This window comes from Odontesthes bonariensis, chromosome 5 (genome assembly GCF_027942865.1).
Source record: "Odontesthes bonariensis isolate fOdoBon6 chromosome 5, fOdoBon6.hap1, whole genome shotgun sequence".
NCBI classification, from domain to species: Eukaryota; Metazoa; Chordata; class Actinopteri; order Atheriniformes; family Atherinopsidae; genus Odontesthes; species Odontesthes bonariensis.
In genome coordinates, this window is record NC_134510.1 from 15439073 (window position 1) to 15458939 (window position 19867).

The 19867-nt window shown below is 38.4% G+C and overlaps 1 protein-coding gene and 1 pseudogene across 1 annotated transcript; both read left to right on the top strand.

The window, feature by feature from the left end:
• The first annotated feature begins 765 nt into the window (after positions 1-765).
• On the top strand, positions 766-7226 carry LOC142380689 (sulfotransferase 2B1-like). Its single transcript, XM_075466586.1, has 6 exons — positions 766-1144; positions 4089-4297; positions 4384-4510; positions 4690-4784; positions 5259-5439; positions 5591-7226. The coding sequence occupies exons 1-6, from the start codon at positions 1003-1005 to the stop codon at positions 5719-5721; spliced, it is 885 nt and encodes a 294-aa protein (XP_075322701.1). The 5' UTR covers positions 766-1002; the 3' UTR covers positions 5722-7226.
• A 2799-nt stretch (positions 7227-10025) lies between these two features.
• LOC142380690 (sulfotransferase 2B1-like) lies at positions 10026-12404 on the top strand (annotated as a pseudogene).
• Positions 12405-19867: the final 7463 nt, after the last annotated feature.

Sequence of the window (19867 nt, forward strand, 5' to 3'; positions counted from 1 at the left end):
TTTGGGTTAGGTAGATCAGGGCCTTGATTATAAACACCCACGAGTCATAACAGCATCACCATCCATCCAGTAACGTGCAGCTCCTCCTTATGCAGCCAAAAGAGCTCTGACCAGTCATAAAAAAAATATCTGACATCTATCAAAAGTAACATCGATGTTAGTGCAGATTGTAGGAAGGACTGAAACTGCCATAATCTGAAATAGATACAAAAATATACAAATAGCTCAATAATTAAATTTATATGATAATAAATGCTACTGAAATTAAATAACAAAATAAATTAAATAAACATAACTGAATAGGATATGAAATAAATAAATTGTTCTGCTTCAATTTTAAACTGCTTTCATTTGTTGTTGTTTTTTCAATTAAAGTAACAAATAAAAATTGGAAACTGAGTGCCGACTGAGGGTCTCTTTGTTGATTCCTGTATTTATTCTCCTAACATTACATTGATCTATTTATTCCCTCAAAATCATTTATTTCTATATTTCATATATTTTGGTCGCTATACATTTTTAAGTTTATTTTAATTTTATTCATAGATGTATTTACTTTCTCCTTTACATTTCCTACCCCTTTTTATTTCTCCAAGCCCATTTATTTCCATCTTTTCTTTTTACATTCCCATTCATAATGCAGGTGGGGGGGCTCTTAACAGTGCGGATCCACAGTTTCGGAAGTAATGCGCTGCCTTCACAACCCCTTCGGAAGTTATTGTTCCATTAGAAGAGTTTAGTGCATTGAGTACATTAGAGTTCATGTGCAGTCAGTTTGTGTCGAGTAAATACACTAATTTCTGTGTCAAAAGGGATACCTGGTGTGACTTTGGAAACTCAATGTTGAAATTCATCCCGGTTCAATATTTCGATTCTACAATGTCGGCTTCGTGTTTTGTAACGTCTTTTTTTCCGTGTATATGAACGCGGCATTAGAGCTACCCCCTTTCGTGTTGTACTCTCGTTGTACCGGCTCACTTTGAATTTGGTCCTCGTAAGAAAATGTCATCTTCTGAAGAAATGTATCTGCAATACCACGGGATTCTGCTCCCCAGAGAGACTCACTCCTCCGAGAGTTTAAAGTTTGCGCGTGGATTAAAGTTTGAAGACGATGACGTTGTGGCTGTCACATACCCGAAGTCAGGTCAGTGTTTTGGTCAGAGGCACCACTCTGGTCAGAGGCTCATTGCATTTTTCATGACAGAGGATTCACGGAGAAATCTTGATGATTAGTGCAAATACATGTATTGTATTATATGTATATTATATATAAAAAGGAATGCTCTGTGGAGTCGAGCACGAGATGTGCTCCTTGAAAGCATAGCTCTCCAATGTACACAGAATAAAATACTTTGCTGGGTTGCAACTGCATGAAATCGGCAATGTACAGTGTAGTTATACCACTTACGTACTCAGGTTTACCAAAATCAGTGTTGTATAAAGTACTGAAATCTCACACTCAAGTAAAAGTATAGGTACCCCTCCAAAATATGACTTTGGTAAAAGTCCAAGTCACTGACTGAAATGTTACTTGAGTTAAAGTCTTAAAGTATCCGAAACGTCTTGTACTTAAGTATGAGAATTACTGTAAAAATAGATGTACTTCAGTAATGTAATGAAAAGTATAAGTAAAAAGTAAACAAGGCAAATGCAGTTTGAATGACATTTTTTATATTTTGGTCAACTTTGAAGGTCAAATACACTTAAAATCTACACACAACCAAGTGCAGGCAAAATTTAGACCAGGTTTAGACAGAAAATACAAACTTTGTGAACCTTTAAGTTTTTCTTCTTCAAGTAAGGTCAGTGCTGAAAATGAGGCCTACATTACACCATTAAGGAAAAAATTAAACATAAGAGGCTGCTACTGTTATAGCCATCATTATAAACAAAATTTAAAGAAAAAAATAGGAGAAAACTGAAGCTTATCTGGCATCTGAAGAGGGAGTCCAGTTTGAAACCCCTTTTGTAAACCTTTCTAAAAAAATAAATAAAATAACTCAGTACAGAAAATGCGGCCAACATCACCAAGAAAAAAAGCTGTAGGAGGTGCACACACAACCGGTCATTATACAACAGAAAAAAAAGAATTGGGAGGGAACTGCAGCATCTGAAGAGGAAGACCTTTTTTGTAAAACTACCCTAAAACCTAAAAAAGGGGGAGTTTCTGTAAGATAGAATTTTCACGTCTTTAGGCAGGCATAACATGTATGGGGTCAAAACACTGTTGCGGTTTTTCTCTCTCTCTTTCTCTCTTTTTTTTGTAACGAGTAACTAAACCGAACAATGAAAATGTATTGGAGTAAAAGTATGCAATTAAGTTCGGAAATATAGTGAAGTAAAAGTGAAAGTTGTCAAAAAATTTTAAACTCGAGGAAAGTAGAAAGTATTCCAAAATATACTTAAGTACAGTAGTGAAGTATTTTTACTTCGTTACTATACAACACTGACCAAAATCAGTACATACCAGCACATGTCATGCTGGTACTTGAGAACAGCATGAAGTTCTGACTCACAATATGTGAAATTTCCTACTTTCCGTAAGAGGGGGGGTCATACAGTGCTCTTTGTATCTACAGGCTACTTATTCTATTTTGCAAATAACTGAGCCTCCTGGGGAAGATGGAGACCTGCATCAACTTTACAATAGATTGTACATTTTGTAGTAAAACATAGAATTTGCTCTTATTACATTATCTGAACTGTAGGCTCCAGATCTGTGCATTGGCAGTGTCGTGGCAACTCTTTGTCGCCATGACAGGAATGGAATGGAATGCCTCCTATAACCTCTGTCACAGTTAGATTGTTTTCTTAGCTCGTTGTTATCTGTCTTGTTTAGGCTCCGATTTTGTCTGAAACCGTGGTAGCCTTAACATTAACTGGGAGTGTCTCTGAGGGCAGAGTAAATCACTGTCTCTATCTCTCTACTGTTTCTGTAGCTTTTCTTCATTGACAGGCCTTGATGTTGTTGGAAATGCTCCCTCATAAGGAGTGTCTCATGAGAAGTGTGATTGACTAGACAAACTTTCAGAGAGGTGACTGGTACTCGTCCCAGGTCAAGTATGGTGCATTTTGTCCTCCAATCCAGATCTGACTCGAGACAACCGGGAGGCCTAAGTCAGATTTTCCTCTGGGGCCTTCATGACATGAAACCACAAACCGTAAAATAAAAAGGTTTTCAATTTCCCTATGGCTGGACTGCTAGAACGACAGGAGGGATTTAATTATGCTTAATGTCCTCTCATTTACACATCCCGTGAATACCCTGATACAATTTGTGAGAAACACGGGGCCAAACGTGTCAAACAGTGAAAGCAGTTTCCAGTTCGATAAGAGATTCTCGACAGCACTGTTGGTTCAGAGCAGGAGCTGCACGATAAATTGTGTCACTGAGACAGTCTGATGATAAACATCAGATATCTGCCGTTACAGAATTAAATCCAAAACTTAATTTGTAACTTTAATGGGTAAAAATTGAATTTGCCAAGGAGGACAGCAAGACCAGCATTATCGATATCTACTTTCCTTTTGGTGTTTTTCAAAAATCCTTTTGGAACTGAGGCTCTTCCAATACATCTGAAACTGTGTATGTTGCATGGTATACTACATATGATAGATATGTTAAAATGCATATACGTCAATACTTTCAAAAAAGCTTCTAAAGGCACATGCACGTTTTCTAATGTATGCAGTTATGCAATTTGTGTCCGAATGAGGTCTGTTTAAGTGTTAGACCTTGACCCCCCCCCCCCCCCATGCCATGGCTTTCAAAGTCCGAGACAATAAGCCAGCCCACAGATAAATAACTAGATGCATAAAGGATCATGGTTGTGTTCTTAATCCCACACTTACTTACAGAGTGAGCCAAAACATCCACATATTAGTGATATATATCCAATATCCAAACAACACTAACTACATAAACGGTCTGTCCTGAATTCTTTTTCTAATTAATGTAATATTAACTTGCCTGCAGTCACTGAGCCTTCCCTTAAAGCCTTCACTCCATTGGTGTCTTTTTCAGATAGGAGCAGTTAGTGTTTTCAGCAGTGCTATAGTGTTATTTGCTTTCTTGTTCGTTTCTGCAGGTACAATCTGGATGCAGGAGATCCTCCCGCTGGTGCTGAATGGGGGAGATCTGACCCCAGTACATACCATTGCAAACTGGGACCGGGTCCCGTGGCTGGAAGAGACAAGACTGGCTAAGGTTGTAGATCAGCTAAAGTCTCCACGTGCTCTGGTAACACATTTTCCTTACAACCTCATGCCTCGTTCCTTCCACACCTCCAAAGCCAAGGTAAATGAATGGAGATTTTTTTCTGAAATTTCCACATGTAAACTCTTAAAATGTCCTTACATATTTCTGCACTTTGTCACTTGTAGGTGATCTATGTCATGAGGAACCCAAAGGACATCTTGGTGTCTTCTTACTACTTCCACCAGATGGCCACCTTCCTCGAGGATCCAGGAACCTTTGATGAGTTCTTGGACAAGTTCCTGGAGGGCAGAGGTCAGAGGTCACATGATCCCACATCTAGACTTTACTCAGAGAATTGTATGAATGACATTTGAAGTGAAGTTTATGAAACTTCTGAAGTAGAAGGCATACAGGGGAACAAAGTCTCTGTCAGAGTAGAGCAGTTGTCTTTTTAGAAATATGAAGTCATCCAGTATCTGTGTTCTCCACAGTTCTGTTTGGAAAATGGACGGACCATGTGAAGAGTTGGAGAAGAGCTGAGCTGGGAGACAGAATTCTGTTCATCACATATGAAGACATGGTTCAGGTGAAACACTTAGAAGAGTTTTTGTCACCGTAGCAGTTTATTGTTCTCCCTTAAAGAAAGTTCTCCCAGAGTTTCTCCTACGTTTTAACCATTAAATGCAAATCAACAGCAGGTGAATCTTTTACTTGTGTATCAGATGATCACGGTTTTTCTTTTTTTTTTTTCTTTTCTTTTTTTTTCAATAATACAGTTAACACATACCTGACTGATGTATTAAAATGCACAGAATTCCCCAAACTGAAAGTTGTTACAGTATACTCTGTTTAACCCCCCAAACCAGTGACCTTTTATTACCAACTTTGCTCAGGTTAGAAACATGAGAGGAAAGTCGACACAGAAATGAATTTCAGTGTCCAATTGATTTGTTTATCATCAGAATGTTACAGATAACATAAAAAACTAAATCTTAGAATTTCTAGATTAGAGGAAACAGTAGCTGTTGCACATTTGTAAAAGGCTGTGTTTCTCTTTCAGGACCTTCCTGCAGCTATCAGGCGTATGTCAGACTTCCTGTGCCGTAATCTGAGTGAGGAAGTCATTCAGAAGATTGCAGAACATTGCTCTTTCAAAACCATGAAGGCCAACAGCATGTCCAACTTCAGCCTGGTTCCTAAGGATTACATGGACAGTGACAAGTCTCCTTTCTTGAGGAAAGGTGAGCCTCTCTATGTCCATTATTACAAAAGTCCACATAGATACGACACGACTATGACAGGTCGGTGCAGCATTGTTGTAGTATTGAAAGTGGGCTGTTTGTAGTGATATTTACTGACAGAACTGTTTCTTGATGTGTGTTTATGCATCAGGAATTGTTGGAGATTGGAAGAACCACTTCAGCCCAGAACAACTGGCCCGGTTCACAAAGGGCATTCACAAAGAGCTGGAGGGTGAGAGCTTCTCTCTGCCGTGGAGCCTGGAAACTACCAGCAGAGAATGACAAGGGCAGTGTGGGGATAAAATCAAGGCCTGTACATAACAGTAATTTAAAGTAGTATCATCCACCTCCAACAGGATTCAGGAGAGCTGCAGATCCTAGTAAAGTTCTCAGGATAGACAAAAACTTAATTAAAGCTAATGAATGGAACACCAAACATTTACAGATATTGAAAGGAGGCAATATTTGGTCTGTCCAGGGTCTGTCCTGAGCATTAATGCTGCTACAATGCTTATAATTCACATGTCCCCCCACTGTGAGCTTATTACAGCTTTATGCTGCTGTATCAGTAAAACATCTTTTTGTGCTAATATTTACATGACTGATCTGTAAGTACTTTTTAAATTTATTTACTTGCTGTCTTTTAACAGTTGAGCAGTTGAGCTCGATTTGGCCATTTCTCTAGGCCACCGTCCTTTTCCCAGTGTACATATGCATACTTATAAATCGGTGGAATGGAGTTATTGACTGAAGTAACTCTGCCGCTGACATTCTGTCGCCTCAAACCTTCTCTGTGGGAGATCATCGTTCATGTAAGTTTAGCCAAATTCACAGAACAAATGTTGTCTTTAGCATACTTGAAGGGTGAATTTGTCAAATAATGTAATAAAATCAGGATTTTATGAGAGCATAGAAACAGTCTGGAAATTATTTAAGCAGCTGAAAATTGACACATGGTCTTTATGGACTGATTTTTCAGTCAGTTCAGTTCAGTGATTTTAGTCTAACACACAATAATTTGTTTTATTTTTCTGGTGTCATGTTTAGTGAATGTGTAATGTGTTACAAGTATGACATAATGTATATATAACGTATGCCTTTTTAACTTGAAAATTTCAAGTAACTTCAGGATTACAAAGGTATAAATTTATCTTTTTCTGAAAAGAAATTAAGCTGACCTTGCAAAATAAGTCTCCCTTCAAATCTTTGTGCCATGTTATGCTCTGTTTTTTAAACTAAGACTGAATAAAGGATAAGAAAAGTTCAAAAGGAAATGAAACATTATTTTGCAGCATGTGCCAGAGTATTGGCACCATACTTAGTTTTTATTTAATAACCCTTCATTTGGCAGATGGTGTGCCTTTTGTAGAGTCAACTCATTTTTGCAGATTGGTACAAGTCTTGCAGTCTTTGTAGATTGTGTTACTTTTCACTCCTCTTAGTTTATGTTACATTTGAAGATGATGGTCATTCTCCTTTTATAAGAATAAGCTTCTTAATTTACTGAAGGCTTAGCATTTGGGATGCCACTTTATTTAGTTTAATAGTCCATGTTTATACAAGTAAAGTTTATGTTATAACTTTTTGTAACCTACAATGTTTGCCCGAGGATCGTAAAAACTAAATGATCAGTTCTGAGACGACACATACAGAGCACAAGCTTTTGCAAATTCCCCATTGTTAAGGATTTTTTTCATTTTTTTTTTCAGCGTGTTTGTCAGAACCTCACGTTAGAATTCGACAAAAATGTGATTTATAGAATAATAAAATGCATATCGCTGACTGTTCATGTTTGAAGTCTATTGCCCTCTCACAAATCAAATGAATTTCATTGAACTTAGGCCAAACAAAGGGGGTAAAGAACAATCCTGATGTCATGTGAACAAGTTAGAAAAAAAAACTGTGCTACTGAGTCCCGTCCGCCCCGTCCGCCCCCCCCCCCCCCCCCCCCCCCCCCAAAAAAAAAAATGGGGGACTAGATAGAACTGTTCACCTTTGCTACTTTTTATTCGTCAGATTCTGGATAAACTGAAAACATGAAATCCAATAAAAGAAGCATTTGAGTCTAAATCTTTGTCTTTTCGTGTAACTCATTGAATCTGCTTTTTTTTTTTTTTAACAACATGAAACCAAAATGCTTGCACGGTAGCTACCGAGGCTAGATTCGAAGCTTATGCTACGTCACGTTATTTTTTTAAGTTGGTATGAACGAGCAAAGTCGAGCAATGGCAGCACAACAAGGGTAAATTTGCACCGTTACAGCGCAACTTCTATTAAGTTTATGCAGAAATTAAGAAGGCTTGAGGAGCTTTATTAACTAGGGTATTCAAGGCCGCACAGCCTGTGTGCAGCAGATACAGTAATACAGATTTAATATGGAAACCCTCAAATGGAAAACTATATCGCTTGAAGACCTGTATACTTGATCCCACTAAATACCATGATAATTGATTGTTTACTGAGGTAAAAGACTTTCCTGTGCTATTTACTTTTGTGGTATTACAGCTATGAGTTACTTTGTCTGTGTATTTGTTGGACTTTATGTATGCTAAAAAAATATTCACATTTTAAAACATGTACATTCATATAATCAACAAAATATTTAAGACTTTAAATGGACCCACTGTTTGCCTGTGCTATACATGTGTGCATCCAGTTCATTTTAAATCTGTATGAATAGATACCAGTTACCTTCTTCACTGCCTGGCAGGATATTCAGAGTGATAAAAAAAGAAAATACCAGTGAACTACATGTTCTGACAGAAATACAAGGAATTTGGTAGCTGCAATCCCAAAAAGTTGCATTTTATGAGTGAATCAATAATCTTACTGAGTATGTCATGCTGCTTGGATACTATTTGACAAGACTCTGTTAAAATTAGAAAATGGTTACTCTTTTGTAGTTTAATGCAGAACAGGAACTGGATGTTTATGAGTTGCTATTGGAAAACTATTAGTCTGCTGTCTGTCCCAGTGTCAGTGAAGCTACATCTTTTAGTGTTTTCGTGGTACTTGGTATTCAATCCTTGCAGCATAATGTCGTCTTCTGAAGAGAAGTATCTGCAGTACTGCGGAATTTTGATTCCCAAAAAAGGTTATTCATCGGAGGGTTTGAAGATTGAACAGGAGTTCAAGTTTAAAGAGGATGACGTTGTGGTTGTCACATACCCGAAGTCAGGTGAGTTTTATTGTTGATCATTCCATACACTTTCCTCAGAGCAGATACGTGGTTAAAACTTAGTGATGAATGAACGGGAGATGATTTGGAAGTGCCAGAGGCTGAAAGAGCAGCTGGAGCAGATGCAGAAGGTGAAACGAAAGTGGTCCCAGGTAATAGGTGCATCAAGAGCTGTGACTGCGAGAGTGGCTTTAACAGATTCTGGGTACAACATCAGTGAAGAGGTGCAGTCCAACAAACAGCTAAGTACACAACACTTTTCATGCAAAGAAATACCATTGTGTGCACTGTAAACTTTTTGTAAGTAATAAAATCAGCCTAAGTGTCGTGTTTGTGGTACTCAGCAGCAGACATTAGGACAAGGAATTTCAAAGGAACACACATTGTTTAATTGATGGGTCCTGTCTAATACTGTCCAATTCACTTTGGTGTTATGACATCAATGGCTACAATTCAGATGTAGCATTTCACAAATTTAGAAAGTGGTGATTCTCCAAAACCATGATTATTTCTTTGTGAAACCAAGGAACTAAAGTTCTAATTCAACAGCCACTTGAAATCGTCTCAGGCACGAGGAAGACCTCACAGTGCACATCTAAATCAGCAGTGCTTCCACATAGAGTAATCACAACAGAACGGGTGTGTGCATTTATTGGAGGTAAATTGTGTGTATATATAGGACAGATCATGATGCACATGTGAAAAAACAAGTTCATATATTTAGTTATCTACAAATATAGAAGGTTTTAAATGGATCAGTCATTAGTCTTACCCTTGCAGCCACGAGTAAAACAAGTAGTTCATCACTTTGCTTAGATACTAATTAAAAGCTGTGATTAATCCAGAGAAGGCACTGGATCTACTTGTTCATTCACTGTCTCATCTGTTGTGTTAAGTAAGGCACTGCATGTACTGTGTTATTCCAATGACCTTTGCCATTACGGCCCTCTTTGATTGGGAAGAATAAACACTGCTGTCAAACATAGATTTTTGTTCTCTCTTGTAAAGGTTTGTGTGTTCTAAGGCAATGTTTTTCAATCCTAGTCCTCAGGGACCACTGCCCTGCATGTTTTAGATGTTTCCTGCTCCAACACACCTGATTCAAATGAGTGGCTCGCTTTCAGGCCACTGCAGAGCTTGATGATGAGCTGACCATTTGAATCAGGTGTATTGACATAATAAACATCTAATCCATGCAGGGCAGTGGTCCCTGAGGACCAGGATTGAAAAACACTGTTCTAAGGAACTGAAGGAACAAATTCTTGAATAAACGCAGCTCTGCAAAATCAGCTGTCTGACAAGTTTTTGTTTAAAGAAGCTGCTTTTTTGCAAATATACCCTTGTAGTAACTTTCTACACCTCATTAGTGTTATTTGTTTTCTTGTTCATTTCTGTAGGTACAGTCTGGATGCAGGAGATCCTGCCACTTGTGCTCAATGGGGGAGATCTGACCCCATACCATTGCAAACTGGGACCGGGTCCCATGGCTAAATGCTAATCACTATGCAACTTTGATTATGGATCAGCTAAAGTCTCCACGTGCTCTGGTAACACATTTTCCTTACAACCTCATGCCTCGTTCCTTCCACACCTGTGAATAATGGTAAATGAATGGAGATTTTTTTCTGAAATTTCCACATGTAAACTCTTAAAATGTCCGTACATATTTCTGCACTTTGTCACTTGTAGGTGATCTATGTCATGAGGAACCCAAAGGACATCTTGGTGTCTTCTTACTACTTCCACCAGATGGCCACCTTCCTCGAGGATCCAGGAGCCTTTGATGAGTTCTTGGACAAGTTCCTGGAGGGCAGAGGTCAGAGGTCACATGATCCCACATCTAGACTTTACTCAGAGAATTGTATGAATGACATTTGAAGTGAAGTTTATGAAACTTCTGAAGTAGAAGGCATACAGGGGAACAAAGTCTCTGTCAGAGTAGAGCAGTTGTCTTTTTAGAAATATGAAGTCATCCAGTATCTGTGTTCTCCACAGTTCTGTTTGGAAAATGGACGGACCATGTGAAGAGTTGGAGAAGAGCAGAGCTGGGAGACAGAATTCTGTTCATCACATATGAAGACATGGTTCAGGTGAAACACTTAGAAGAGTTTTTGTCACCGTAGCAGTTTATTGTTCTCCCTTAAAGAAAGTTCTCCCAGAGTTTCTCCTACGTTTTAACCATTAAATGCAAATCAACAGCAGGTGAATCTTTTACTTGTGTATCAGATGATCACGGTTTTTCTTTTTTTTTTCTTTTCTTTTTTTTTCAATTATACAGTTAACACATACCTGACTGAAGTATTAAAATGCACAGAATTCCCCAAACTGAAAGTTGTTACAGTATACTCTGTTTAACCCCCCAAACCAGTGACCTTTTATTACCAACTTTACTTGGGAAGTCGACACAGAAATTAATTTCAAGTGTCCAATTGATTTGTTTATCATCAGAATGTTACAGATAACATAAAAAGCTCACTCTTAGAATTTCTAGATTAGAGGAAACAGTAGCTGTTGCACATTTGTAAAAGGCTGTGTTTCTCTTTCAGGACCTTCCTGCAGCTATCAGGCGTATGTCAGACTTCCTGTGCCGTAATCTGAGTGAGGAAGTCATTCAGAAGATTGCAGAACATTGCTCTTTCAAAACCATGAAGGCCAACAGCATGTCCAACTTCAGCCTGGTTCCTAAGGATTACATGGACAGTGACAAGTCTCCTTTCTTGAGGAAAGGTGAGCCTCTCTATGTCCATTATTACAAAAGTCCACATAGATACGACACGACTATGACAGGTCGGTGCAGCATTGTTGTAGTATTGAAAGTGGGCTGTTTGTAGTGATATTTACTGACAGAACTGTTTCTTGATGTGTGTTTTTGCATCAGGAATTGTTGGAGATTGGAAGAACCACTTCAGCCCAGAACAACTGGCCCGGTTCACAAAGGGCATTCACAAAGAGCTGGAGGGTGAGAGCTTCTCTCTGCCGTGGAGCCTGGATTGACAAAAAGAAAAACATAATATCAACACGCCATCAACACGCCATGCACAATACACCGTCTACTGTGACGTGCTGATGACACCACACAGCATAGTTTATTTAGTCCAAACTGGACAATGGAAACAGTATATAAATTTATATATAAAGGGACTTTTCTAGAGGTTGACTCAAAATCACCTTCAAACTGTATGGAAACACAACAAGCACCTACCAGCGTAATGGTAGCTGCTTGTTATAATTCATTCATTTTCTATACCCACTTATTCCAATTCAGGGGGGGGGGGGCTATATATCAGCCTATCCCAGCTGGTAAGAGACAGGGTAGGCCACATATAGACAAACAACCATGCACGCTCACACTCACTCCTTGGGAGAATCTTTGGATGGTGTACCTGGTGGGGCAATGGTGCTAACCACCGCACCACCTTGTTATAATTAATTTAAAGATAAATAAATAAATGACAGTTGCAGCATATGCATGTAGTGTTCTTCCTGTAGCTAAGAGTCTGCTTATCTTTGCAGATCAGCACGGGTTTTGCAATATTTTTGTTCCCTCTCCTAGTATATGTTGGATTTGCATGCTGTGGGTCATTTAATGGCCTGACATGATAATATGTTATAAATTCTTCAATCTATGCTCTGTTTCAGTATGTATCTTTTTTGTTATCATACACAGTTATATAGGTATCGGTTATGCTTAAAATCCTGTCAGCTGCTTAAATGGGCACACAAGTATAGTTATTAATCTGCCTCTGAAGTACAGAGGATCCACTTAAGGCCTGACATGTTAATCAAGTTCTGAGATTTGCAAATTTGTCAATGTCATTGTTTGTTTCTTTATCCAATAAATGAATTGCATGATGAATAACATCAAAGAGAAGTTTATCTTTTTGCAGCATGTCTGTCAGTACTTCATGTCACTTCAGAGTTCAACAAAATAACCAGTAGAGTAATGTTTAAACTTTTGCATAAACCTGCATATACTATATACATTATTATCATTACCAGTTATTGTGATTATTCAATTATAAAATACCGATCACTATATCATACCATATGCCTTCATGTAATTAACTGCGTTATGTGAAAAATGTAAAAAAAAAAAAAAAACCTGTGCAGTGGGAAAAGCAAAGGTAATAATGTCGAGACATCATGGATCATCATCATGGTAAAAGACCAAAGAAGCCATCAGGTGCCCAGTTTAGACAGAGAAGAAAAGAAGAAGAGGAGAAACGGGCAAAAGATAAAGGTATGCAGATTTCTATAAGTGACGTGAGTGACGTAGGCTATTTATTAGCCTCTTGCTAATATGTTTCTATTAGCCACGACTGTTTTTGAGTTTTAGTTTTGCTGAACTAGAATTAATTGAGGCATCATGTCATGCAACTAATTTCACCCATAGGCGACCTAGTCTAGTTTGTGTTTGCAACACAACAATGTTAATGTTAATGCCAGTTGTGAACAGGGTGAAAACAGCGTGCTACAGTCTGAGCACTGTTGTTATCATAACTGCAGGAATATTTTTTTTATGTTCCATAGAGTAGCCTTTATTTTTATTTTTAGCTTTCTTCGGTTATTTTTTAGGATTTTGAGGTAATTTAAGCATTTGTGATTGATATTTATATACTGTATTTAATTTATTCATCATGTTTTTTCTCAGTTCTTTTTGTACCTTTTTGTATTTAAGATTATATATGATAAAATAATACAAATAATATAATATGTTGTGTTGGTGACGGGGTAAGTCTTTTTTTTTTTGGGGGGGGGGGGGGGGTCAAGGGATGGTTCGCCCAGGGCGTAAATCTAGCCAGGACCGCCTGTGCTCTTTTCACTGCTTGCCTAGGAACACAGGCCCTACAGTTGTTTTTCTACAGAGCTGTTCAGACAAGTGGAAGGGCGTCATCCTACATTCCTGATATAAAATAACAAAGAGTTTCTCTCCGTGCATTATGCTGGACATCTTCTGTTGTTGATCATAATTTGAACACTGAAAGCTAACGTTAACAGTTCCTCGTCAGCTAAGCCAGCCAAAACCAAATTAACTTACCTTGCTAATTGGCTCAATTTGATGCCAGCACTAGCTTGTTTTCCTAAAGATATTATAGAATTCTAAACATTCTTATTTTGAGGTAACCTCTCAAACACATCAGCAAGGATAACATTAATTACAATGACAAGACATGTATGAACTCTTAAGAAATCTCTCTAGTTTTTCTTTTTTGCTTGGACTTTCAACACAGACAACTCAGTGAGAAGCGATGAACTTTTGTTCAATGTCCCTACATAGTTCACTGATCCCTTTTGAAATGGGCGTTCTGCTTCCTATTGTTAATACAGGGCTTTAGGTATAGTTACTACGAAGCAATCAGAAATACTCAGAGCCTGGAGGCCAAAAGAAAACACATCTAAACATGCCTCATCATGCCCAACTCTAAATATGCAATGAGTCTGCAGTTAAAAGGTGGTGCTGGCAGCAGAGCTTCATGACCTGGCAAACTGGCAGGCCCCAACAAGAGAGCCGTCAGTCGAAACAGTAGTAAGGATTACAAAATTCACAAGGTGGTGCAGTGTCTCATACTTACCAGCTGTGCGAAGGAATGCAGGAAACAGGGCGTCTCAAGATAGGGAATTCATATAGTTGAACATAAAACACTTTGAGAACAACACACTCCTCATTAGTGCAGGGGCGCGCATCATCTTCAGGGTCACAAAATAGGGAAAAGTTCTACCTTAGTTAAAGGAAGAAACACCCACAGAGAGACAGAGATTGCATTTGGGGTTCGAAGATCTCTCCAGATTGATGCATCATTCAGTAATTCTGATACGGACCTGGTTGATGATAAAAGGTTTCTGTGTTCGACCAAGCCTGTGTCAGCAGATTTCTTCCTGTACCATCTACACATAAGCTGTTTGAAGGCGACCATCCCCAATAAATCAAATCAAATCAAATCAAATTTATTTGTATAGCACATTTCATGTACAAACAGTTCAAAGTGCTTTACATAAAATAAAAGCATTGCAGCAGGGAGTGCAAGAAGCATTAAAAATACATAAAAGAATATAAAGAGAAACAAATAAAATCATTTAAATGAATTTAAAAACAGGCAACAGTCTAGATAAGTTAAAAGATATTTCATGCATAGACACATGAGAAAAGAAATGTCTTTAACCTGGATTTAAAAATGTCTCCATTTGGTGAAAGTTTAATCTCCACTGGCAGTTTGTTCCACTTGTTTGCAGCATAACAGCTAAATGCTGCTTCTCCATGTTTAGTCTGGACTCTGGACTGGACCAGCTGACCTGAGTCCTTGGATCTAAGAGCTCTGCTGGGTTTATATTCTCTGAACATATCACAGATGTATTTTGGGCCTAAACCGTTCTGGGATTTGTAAACCATCAGCAGGCTTTTAAAATCTATTCTGTGACTGACTGGAAGCCAGTGTAAAGATTTTAAAACTGGTGTGATGTGTTCAGATCTCTTAGTCCCAGTTAAAACTCTAGCAGCAGCGTTCTGGAGGAGCTGCAGACGTTTAATGCTCTTTGGGAAGTCCAGTTAGAAGAGCGTTACAGTAATGGAGTCTACTGGAGATGAATGCATGGATGAGTTTCTCCTGAGGTCCGTTTCACGTAGCAGGTTTAGTGAAAACTCTGAGTTGGTTAACCCTGAAATGAGGGAAACCCTTTTCACAAAGGGAGGTAACTTAACCCCGAGGAAGAGGGGTAACTCTAGCCTGTTTCACAAAGAGAGGTAACTTAACTTCACGGTCAGTTACCGGAGTAACAGACTCTCTGAACCTAACCTGGTCGGGACCAGGTTTTATTCAAGAAACCTCGAGTTTCTTTCTGTCTCCGCCCTCTTTCAGCCACACACGACAGTTGATTTCCTCATTCATTCAGTCAGCAGAGCGAGTTCTTCTACTTCTAGAAGTCCATTAGGCACAGTAGGAGGCAACTTTTTTCACGAACATGTCCTTTTGACAACGATCCCGTGGATAAAGGTGCAGCATTATTGCGCAGAGAAATAAATATTCGTCGGAGATGGTTATCAGACCGCGCATAGATTTTTGCATTTACAGACAATTATCTTTTTGAGCGGCACCATCAGAATGTGTTGGGACAAAAGAAAAAAAAGACATAAAAGACAAATAAATATTTGTATGAATATGCTTAAAAAAGACATATATAGGCCTATTATGTTTTATAAAGACACTCGTGTCTTGGGGGTGGATTCCCTCAGCCACTGCCCTCCCGTTAGAGGTGGCGGTGCTGGGCAGCACCGGTTTTACGGGCATCTGCCTTCTTTCTGTTGGCTCAGTAGAAGTCTGTGTTAGTTTAAATAGGCTTAATTATTTAACAGAACATGATATAGATGATGACTCTAAATTGTCCTTCTGAGTGACTGTGAGTGTGCATGGTTGTTTGTCTCGTTTGTCTCTATGTGGCCCTGTGATGGACTGGGGGCCTGTCCAGGGTGTACCCCGCCTCTTGCCCATTGACCGCTGGGATAGGCTCCAGCCCCCCCGCGACCCGACTGACGGATTCAGCGGTGTATAGATGATGGATGGATGGATGGTATAGATGAGAAGACATAGTTTATGTGTGTGAAAACAGCATTATGTTGGGAATAAAATAACTGCACAGTCAAATAGCCACTTAATATTTACTTTACAGTGTAAAACATGATCAACATGAGGTACCTCCATGCCGAGGTCTCACCTGTTTGAACAATGTTTTTATATTTCATCTTAAACTGCTGCCAAGAGCGCTTCTCCCCTGTGGGATTGCACCTAAATGAAATAAATGAATGGGCTACCATTCAAGCAGTTTCCCTGTAATATTATTGTGATTGCAAAGGACTACATTTAAACTTACACTTTTGCTGCTGCAACGGTGTTGCACTTATTTCTAAAAACGTATTGAAACTCACCGTATGAGCGCATTAAGATTTCCAATTCGAGGTTGGTGAAAAACGTAGCCCCTCCTCTTCCCCGTTGCCAAGGTGACTCGTCGAATCGGGGCTCCATTGATGCTGGCTTTTTAAAGTTGTGGTGCACGCGCTAAACTCAAGGTGAACTTACTCAGAGTTGATTGAACTCACTCAAATCAGCGTTTGTGGAACCGAAAACTCAGAGTTTTCTATCTCAGAGTAGATCAACTCAGAGGTCAGGAATAGACTCAGAGTTGGTTGAACCTGCTACGTGAAACGGACCCCAGGTCTTTTTGGGAGAGGAAACCTTTAATTCTGTTGATGTTTCTGAGTTGTTAAAAAGCTGCCTTGGTGACAGCTTAGATGTGGCTGCTGAAAGTCAGATCTGAGTCTATCAACACTCCGAGGGAATGAACTTGGTCAGTGATTGTAAGGTCCCGAGTCTCAAGATATTTACCAACGCTGACCCTCTTCTCTTTGCTACCAAACAGAATGATCTCAGTTTTGTCTTCATTTAATTGTAGAAAATTCTCTCTCATCCAGGTGTTTACTTCCTCCAGACACTGACACAGTACGTCTGCTGGGCTGCAGTCGTCCGGTGACAGAGACACATAAAGTTGTGTGTCGTCTGCATAACTGTGATAATTGATGTTAAAATTCTGCAATATCTGACCCAAAGGGAGCATATACAAGTTAAACAGAAGAGGTCCAAAAATTGACCCCTACAGTGGCAAAATATGATGGCTGTTTCCAGTCAGCTTTGTCTAAAATTTGAAGCAGGGGAAAAAAGAAAACTTAGGAAGGTTGTAAAAGGGAAACATATAGGTTGATCAAGGAACATGTTAAAGTGTCAGGACAGAAAAGTCAAAGCACTATACCTTGTAAAAAGAAAAGAAAAGCAAATGGTCAGAAACGAGACAATGTTTACGACCGAATTATAAGAAACTGTCTGAAGGAAACACATAAATAGAAGAAAACAAGGTGACAGTGGGGTAAAAAGAAGCAGTAATGGGCTGTGGGAGATTGGATGGAAGTAATATTTAATGATGAATCACAAGCCTGCATTGGACAAGGAGATGATGCTGGAACTTTTGTTTGGTAAATGTTCAATTAAGCATATAAAGATGGCTATCTGTAGAAAACAATCAAATTTAACCACAATCTTTGATGAAATGGGGTTGATGTCAGGTAAAGGACCAGGAGAGATGACACTGGCAGTCATTTTTTCTATGGCAAATGCACATAAGGATCTCAACGCTTATTGCCATAGAGCAAAGAGCAATTTAGTTCTCATCCTGCAAAGCTGATCTGTCGACTGGAACATGACTGATGAAGAATATTGTTTTTAATGAGTGATGATGTCCATGCCTCAAATAATTCAAGTTGTCATAAAAACCGGAGGAGCTGCAACAACACAATAACTGTGATTTTTAAAAATTGCCATGTTTTACAAAGAAAGAATTTATAGCTATTCAACTGAAAAAACAACTGAATGAACATCCTCCTAGTGTGGTGATTCCATCATTTTGCCATAGGCTGTACACAGTTTAGAAAGTTGACAGGATCAGTCTAAGCAGCTGCATAGGAAGCAGCTCAATCTTAGGTGGCTGTGGAACACAAAGTTCTATTATCTGATGATGATTGACCAGTAGAGGGCAGTCAATTACCTCAGCTGCTAATACAGACTTTATTCACACAAATTACAACCAAAGTGGTTCTTCTATATTATTGGCATATTTAAAACTGCTTTTGAAAAAAAGTATTTATTTTTAAAGTGCTGAATAGATTTTCAGTTAATATGCCTCCCAGCTGTGATACTGTTCTTCCTAATAGACCACGCGGTAGTTTAAAGCTGGGTATAAACGAATGCTGTCAACCTCAATTGACCTCAAAGTTGTAAAGAAGATTGAGTCAGAATTCCTCCACAATGGTGTGACAGACCAATAACCTCATACAGAAAACAACTAAATAAGTAAGTTTTTGTTGTAGTTCTATAAGCTATTGAATCATGGGGTGTACTTGACTTTCACAAACAACTCCTGAATTTAGACTTAGATTTTTAAAAATAGATATTGACACAGTGTTTTCATCTGATGTTGAATTCACATCATTTCAAGACCTGAAAGAACAAGGTTATTTATTATTGGAAAAATTGTGATTTTATTAAATCACATGTATTGGTTTCATAGTATAGAATGTCATGTCCCAGATACAATTTAGTTATTATGCGGCCAGGTTACTATTAATCTCACAAGCTCTTACAAGCTGTAAGGAATGTGACAATTGATGTTATAAAGAGCAGCTGTGGGTACAATCTAAATCAGTTCTGAGATAAGGAGGAATTCCTGCAGCTTCAACTCCCTGAGGTGAAATATCCCTGCTGCGACCCCCTTGAGTGAAATACTGTTGTGGCAACACCCATGTTCATGTTATAAGAAGCTGTCTCAGAGGACTGCCCTCTGAGCATCATTTTGATCTTTGTTGAAGTGTATGCTCCCTTTTTGTTAACACAAATAAAAGCTCCCTCACAGTTTCAACTTACCAGATCCGAGTAATCATTTTATCTTTGACATTTATCAAAATCACATCTTGATCAGTAGAACTTCATAACTGACAGATGGTTTACTTTCTTTTTCACATGACAGAGAAAAAACAACTTGGACAGTCGTGCAAACTTTTGATACCTTTACAATTTCAGTCTTGACACGTAAAGATTTAAATGAACATGTACGAATAACAAATAGGCTTCAAGGTCTGTTGCTCTTTTTTTTTTTCGATTCAACACAAGAAATTACTTTTAGTCAATATTTATACGATCTTGTTACAAAATGTAAGTCTGTGTGTTGAAGAAATTATTATAACCAAAGAGATTATTCCTACTACTCCAACATAATACAACACTAACTTTAACACACATGTCAACGTGCTGTACGTTGTCATTTCTAAATGTGTGCAGACATGCATGCATTTTCACCTCATGAAAATCTCTCTTTCCTTGACTGAGTAAAACTCAAAAGACGGTGAGAACAGACATGCATATACCTTGTAACATATATAAAATATTATAATATATATTTTAATATTTATATATTATAATATAAATATATATATTTCATATATGCTTTTTTTTGCCTGAGTAATTGAAGTAGTTTTTGATCTGCTGCTCTGATAGTATACTTATCTTATTTTTATCTAATTTAGGTGGATTTGTAAATTCATGTGCATTTACCACCATTTGAATAATGCCAACATCCTGTGGTGGCAAACCACCACTTTTTTGATTATTCGTAAAAAGTTCAGATTTACTGAATAAGTCACTCCACTACTCCACT